This window comes from Sprattus sprattus (genome assembly GCF_963457725.1).
Source record: "Sprattus sprattus genome assembly, chromosome: 19".
In the NCBI taxonomy this organism is placed as follows: domain Eukaryota; kingdom Metazoa; phylum Chordata; class Actinopteri; order Clupeiformes; family Clupeidae; genus Sprattus; species Sprattus sprattus.
Window position 1 is genome coordinate 11,778,033 of NC_137917.1, and position 6,870 is coordinate 11,784,902.

General features: G+C 37.7%; 1 protein-coding gene across 1 annotated transcript; it reads left to right on the plus strand.

The window, feature by feature from the left end:
• Nucleotides 1–975: 975 nt before the first annotated feature.
• Nucleotides 976–6,652, plus strand: nudt17 (nudix (nucleoside diphosphate linked moiety X)-type motif 17). Its single transcript, XM_080858311.1, has 8 exons — nt 976–1,279; nt 1,393–1,512; nt 1,603–1,786; nt 1,890–1,915; nt 2,065–2,157; nt 3,829–3,927; nt 4,699–4,835; nt 5,119–6,652. The coding sequence occupies exons 1-8, from the start codon at nt 1,205–1,207 to the stop codon at nt 5,279–5,281; spliced, it is 897 nt and encodes a 298-aa protein (XP_080714437.1). The 5' UTR covers nt 976–1,204; the 3' UTR covers nt 5,282–6,652.
• The last annotated feature ends 218 nt before the right edge of the window (nt 6,653–6,870 follow it).

Genomic DNA, 6,870 nt, shown 5'->3' on the forward strand with positions numbered 1-6,870 from the left:
GAGAGAGAGAGAGAGAGAGCTCCGGAGACTGTTGTGTTTGACCTCAGTTGGGGTAGCTCCAGCCATCATACTTTCTGATCATTATAATGTGTTTAAGTCCATGTGGAGTTGGGTGGATAGATGAGTGCTGGGTACACCTCACAATAACATTTGTTTTGAATGAAATACTGATTTGACCAACAAGTCACACTGTCTTGCCAGAACTTACACCTGTAATATTCCACCAAAAGGAGGAATGTCTTAATGTTACACAGCTAAAGTTGTGTTTTTTTAATTTCACAACACAAACACAGCATATAAGAACAATACTAAAAACTATATTCAAGTATATACAGTGTATATCACCTCAGTGATGGTTCATTCCTAGACACATCTTCCTCTCTCTGATGGTCTTCCTAGATGCTGTACCATTTCCCCTGTACCTGGCTATGTCCAGTACATTTACTCTTTGACTGATTGATGCTTATTATGCAACACAAGGATGCAACAGGTTGAGAATGCACACAATGTGTGGAACCAATGCACAATGCATAACTGCAAAATAAGAGTAAAAAAATGAAAATAAAAAAAAGTCTGTATTTTTTTTTTTACTAGAAAATGGCATTGGGTATACTTACACAAAGCTAGTGTCACATTTACACAGACTTATTGTTATTATTATTTTTTTTACTTCATATTGTTTTTGTTGCCTAAGTTCGTGTTCAAGAAGTAGAAGTAGAAGTAGTAAGACTTTACACTAAACTAAAATAAGTTAAATCCACAGAAACAGGAACATTAATCAAGGAATATAAATCAACACAGCGAAAACAATTTCCAGGTGGTGGAAATGTTACTAATAGATCCACACTGTAGCCTCTGGGTAGTATTACTAGAAATCAGCTTGTGTTACATGTAGGTTACGTAGATTTCACACAGCCAATGAGATTTCGGTACCATTCTGACATAACCAGGAAGTATTTTATTCGGGTTGACACTGACACTGCCAGGTCGTGAACAACGCATGTAGAAACTGTAACATAGCATAACTTCGCTTTATTTTTTCCAATAGTGTAAACAGAATTTTCCAACAGTAACCCTGCCTACAAGCTACCAGACTAGTTTCCCCTTCAAAGCTGAGATGTGTCAGAGTAGTTAGCAAACTGGCTAACTACAAAGCAAATTTTACTTCCTTTTGTTCCAATGTATGTAGCCTAACAGTGTCTTGATGGAAAAGGTTCGGAAAATTTTAGTGCATCTGTCTAGGGATAAGGATGTGCCGCAGTGCGCGCGGTTCGTACAGGTTAGTTGTGTGTTTGGTGTTAGTTCCTAAAGTAGCTGCAGGCTACTTTTAGTCCTCCAAATGTCAGACATTGTGTAGCTGACAGAAGTCATGATCATTTTGCTTTATTACAGAGCATCACTGGGCATTTTGCTCGCAACAGCCTCGACGACCATGTGAAAGTGAACTGCTCCCTTGAGAATAATCGCTTTATCTTATATGACAATGAAAATGGAAGCCGGACGCAACTTAGGGTAATGTCTGAATAGTTGACCATATGGGCAAGATACAATGGGAGTCAAAGTTGAATCTGAGCGATTGTAAATACATTTTTATCATCACAGAGGGCACGATTCTGTCCATTCAAACATCTGACAGACACGGAGGCAGCTTCTCTCCCTGATGACATACTAAGCCGTGGGGTGGACGTTGGTGTCGCCATCCTTTTACAGTCAGCAAATCAGAAGTTGCTGTTGACCCGACGGGCGACCAGTCTCAGAATTTTCCCTAACACCTGGGTTCCACCAGGTATGACACTGATGTGTTATAAAAGTGAAATGTCTAAAATTATTGAAGGACGATAGAGTTCTGATACTATTTCTAATCACATAACATTCATTCATTTTTGCAGGTGGTCATGTTGAACTAGATGAAACGGTAGGCTACTGTGTTAAATTTCTCTACATTTATATGGGACTTATTAGCCACGCAAAAGAAACATATTGGTAGCCTACTCCTCCTTGTAGGTTACATTTTTTCAATAAGGAAAACTAAGACCATGACATTTTGTTTTGGTTTCTTGCTAGTTACTGGATGCTGGACTGAGGGAATTGAGAGAAGAGACAGGAATTGAGCTAGATTCTAAGGATGTTTCCTCTCAGTTGCTTGGCCTGTGGGAGGTAAAGAAGAAACTGCACTGCACCTGTCTGCATTGGTCTCAAAGACCCCAAATGCATTCCCTCAGTTTTAAAAAATCATTCCATTGTTGCATGCTATCACTGTTTTATTTCTCATTAGCATGCCTATATCCATTGCTTTTCCCTTTCCCATTAGGGGGTGGGTGTATTTGCCATATGATGTGTCATGAGGTTAACTGTATTGTTTGTGAAGTTGCAATGCCCTGTACTGTCTGTATAATGCTTTTGAGAACAACAATTGATTGATTGATTGATTTATTTAAGCCTCGGAAAACACATTGAGGAATAAGACCCTCATTAACAATTTTGCAGAGGGTACAATGAAGAGTTAATCCATTGAAAAAATATAATTTATATATGCATATATATATATATATATATATATACAGCCGCGGAAAAAATGAAGAGACCACTTCAAAATTATCAGTTTCTCTGGTTTTACTATTTATTGGTATGTGTTAAAGTAAAATGTACATTTTTGTTTTATTCTATAACCTACTGGCAACATTCCTACCAAATTTCAAATAAAAATATTGTCATTTAGATCATTTATTTGCAGAAAAATGACAATTGGTCAAAATAGCAAAAAAGATGCAGTGTCTTCAGATCTTGAATAATGCAAAGAAAACAAGCTCATATTCATTTTTAAACTACACAATACTAATGCTTTAACTTAGGAAGAGTTCAGAAATCAATATTTGGTGGAATAGCCTTGATTTAAAATCACAACTTTCATGTGTCTTGGCATGCTCTCCACCAGACTTTCACATTGCCGTTGGGTGACTTTATGCTACTCCTGGCGCAAGAATTCAAGCAGCTCGGCTTCTTTTCATGGCTCGTGACCATCCATCTTCCTCTTGATCACATTTCAGAGGTTTTTTTATGGGATTCAGGTCTCGAAATTGGGCTGGCCATGACAGGGTCCTGATCTGGTGGTACTCCATCCACACCTTTACTGGCCTGGCTGTGTGGCATGGAGCATTGCCCTGCTGGAAAAAACACTTCTCAGAGTTGGGGAACATTGTCAGAGCAAAAGGAAGCAAGTTTTTCTTCCGGGACAACGTTGTACTTTGCCTGGCTGAGGTTTGTAAAAGACCATAAGGATTGAACCAAAGCGGACTGGAGATTCTTCTAAGTTCGTCTTCTCTGATGAGTCCAATTTCACAGTAGGTGCAAGACTCTGTGGCTTGTAGGCCTCTCCAGGTCTCCGTCTAACCATCAGACGACCATGTGTTGGGCAAAGCTGAAAATTGGACTCATCAGAGAAGACGAACTTAGAAGAACCTCCAGTCCGCTTGATCTAAATGAAATGATCTAAATGACAATATTTTTATTTGAAATTTGGTAGGAATGTTGCCAGTAGGTTATAGAATAAAACGAAAATGTACATTTTACTTTAACACATACCAATAAATAGTAAAACCAGAGAAACTGATAATTTTGAAGTGGTCTCTTAATTTTTTCCGCGGCTGTATATACATACAATAATACAGGAACAAAGAAATGAATGTGGGTATGCATTTATAAAATAGAGTGTAATTTACAGATAACTTAAATTCATTTTCTAACATGCATTTTTTAAATTTGCTTATCAGAATGTAGATAGACATCTGCTTCTACTTTGTTTAAATCATTTGATGTGTATCTTTACAGTCGGTGTACCCACCCATGTTGTCAAGAGGGCTTCCTAAGAGGCATCACATAGTCACCTACATGCTGTTGCACAGCTCACTCTCTCATGTCCAGCTTCAGGTAGGTATGGTGGTCTTGGAGCAGATGTTTTGCCTGCGTGAAATAGTTCACTGTAACACATACCAGAATTGAAAGCAACTAGCGGTGCAATCAGTGAATGTTTAGTTTTTAGCTGGAACTGTTCTCCAAATGATTTTGGTATTGATATTGCAAGAGCTATAATAATACTCCAAGAAGGCTACTTGCTTGGTGAATTAAGCTGAATTAGATATGTAGTATGTAGTTGTACTTTTTCTCAAACAACGTTTCGAGACATAATTCTGAAGGCATGTTGAAAATACAATTTTTCATACTTTAAAGCAAATTGTGGGACCATTTCAAGCCTTTTAATAGATCTTTAATGTATTCTTTGCCCTGAAAATAAATCAATTAATAAGGAACGTTATAACACTATACACAAACTGTATTCTATGTTCTGTGGGTATTAACTGTTCTTCTTGAAACTGTATTAGAAGAACATGAAATTACCCAAACTTTTTTTACTGAGGATATCTTACATCTTTCATGCATATTACACATGCATCCATGTCATGAATATTTTACTTGATTAAGGACTAAATGAATGGTCTTCAACCAAACAATGAAACGAAGTAGTGTGTGTTTCAGTTACCATTTGTAAGATACTAAATATCCATTTATAAGATATTAAATCAGCATTAAAATTATACCAAATCACCATTTAAGTGATACTGAATTACCATTTATAAGATACTGAATCACCATTTATTTGATAGGATCTTGAATCTGGAATGCCTTTCTTTTAATCCCCAGGCATACCTGAAACCAGAGCCTGCAGAAGTGAGTGGTTGTCTATGGGTGGACGCCAGCCTGGTCAAAGCCATAGTATCAGCAGTGGACGGTGAAGAGGCCACTGTCCATTTGGCCGCTAACATGCCTCAGTCTGTCAGGTACAGTTGACCATATTAAATGCACTTGTGTTGTTGTGGTGTAGTTGTGGTCTTTATGTTAAGTCGAGTTTGAAATTGTCTTCTCAGATTCTACATCTTGAATGTACAAATTCATATACTATATCAAACCATAGATTGTTATTACCGGGCGGTATATTGAGGTTCAGCCCCATTGTCTTATGTATTTAGTTCCTCTCTCAGATCCTCTGCACCATATGTGCCATTATAGTCTTAATGTCTTACAAATCATCACACAGTCTTTTTGTGCGTGTTTATTTTCCAGTGTCATGGAGGTTTCCTCCAGGGGGGAACTGAGCGAGTCTGCCATGCCCTTATCTGTTCTCTGCAACCGAGCACCAGCCCAAGGCGAGGACGTGGAGCGTGTCAGCACTGGCACCAAGTTTGCCTTAGAGCTGTGGCTAAAGACCTTAGAGCCCCAGTGTTGAAAACCTCTGATGAGTTGCTGATGCGTTATTTCTTTATACAGCAGTCAAGCAGAAGTGTTTTAAATGTCAGGGGAATTTTTGTGAAAACACAATCAAGGAATACTAGAGGTTCCTCTCCAAACAGCAATGCAAATACATACTGCCTCTGATATGCCACTAGCAAAAGACATATCAGTATTATCCTTTAGAAAATGTCTCTTGTTGCCACATGGTGGCAGTGTTAACACAGTTACCAAGCTGTATATGACAATGAAGACCTCACCATTAAAACATGACTTGGAGTGATTGTGGCTCAAATAGTTTCAAAGTTTATTTAAAGCCCATAAAAATATCAGCCCTGTTTCATATTGAATATGGTTGGGACTCAATTAATCGCTGAGTTTGAGTTAGTAATGGTTAATTGCATCTAGTAATTACCTAATTCCATCAGTGGTAGCTAAGGACAGGTGATTCTTAATAGAATGAAGGCACTGTGTATTTTGACTTGTTTTTCTTTTTTCTTTGCAGTCAGGGATAGAGTTTAGACCTCCATGAGAAATTAAGAAATAAAAAATATTCACCCAATGGCTGAAACACCTAAACTCTTCACATTGCCCATTACAGTGTGAGTCATAGGGAAACTGTTTTAGTTGTAGAGTATTTACAATCATACATAACAGATTTAATTTATTTTTATAAATTACATTTTTAAACAACTGTTGCTGACATCTGTTGATTCAGTTAAGAAGCTCAAAACCCCTCAGTTACCTTTTTACATTAAAATTTTTAACTTAAATCAATCGTTTAATTTGACGTCCTTTTCAAAAGGTCATTTAGTGTAGTGACACATAGGAAGTACAGTATTCTCCTGGTGTGGTCAAACTCTTCCTTACTTTCCAGCGTCATGTTTTTTTGATATAGTTATAATTTGTGTGCTTTGTAATGGCTCACATGGCCCATTAGTAGAGTAAATGACACAGTAATGACACAGGCCCAAACATGTAAAATGCAACTTAATGATTGTGTCCACCCCTTCATGACTTCACCTGGGCATACCAGTACCAGGCCCATGGATTACCATGAATTTGTCATGGTTTTAGTGACCATTCATTTCCAGACACATTTCTTTACAACAGAGTAGCCAACAAGCATACACTTTAACAAATCGACACTGACTTGATGACTTTATCTGTTATTGTTCCCCTTAGCTTTTGTAAGTGTCACATCCAAAAGTCAGACTTACAAAGATGAAACAGTGAAAATATGTTTTTGTTGGTAAGTCTTTTAATGGTGCTTGATAGTAAAGTCAGTCCATGTTATTTTCTTATCATTATTCCTTTGTGTCCTTGACAAGTGTCCACGCCTATTTAGCCAGACATTTTAATAAAGACATTCAGGTGGCCTTGCCTTGATCTTTTGTTTGTTTCTTTGAGATCAGATTAATGAAATAATTCAAAGTCACAAGGAAGTATTAGAAAGCACCCTAAACGTGTGGTACAGGAGCTCAGCCTATTTATATTGGCATCAACGGTGTGCTTCAGAAGCCCTAGAAGTGTGTATGTGCCTGAGCCTGCACCAATTCATGATGGTTAAAGAAACAGCTAATAATT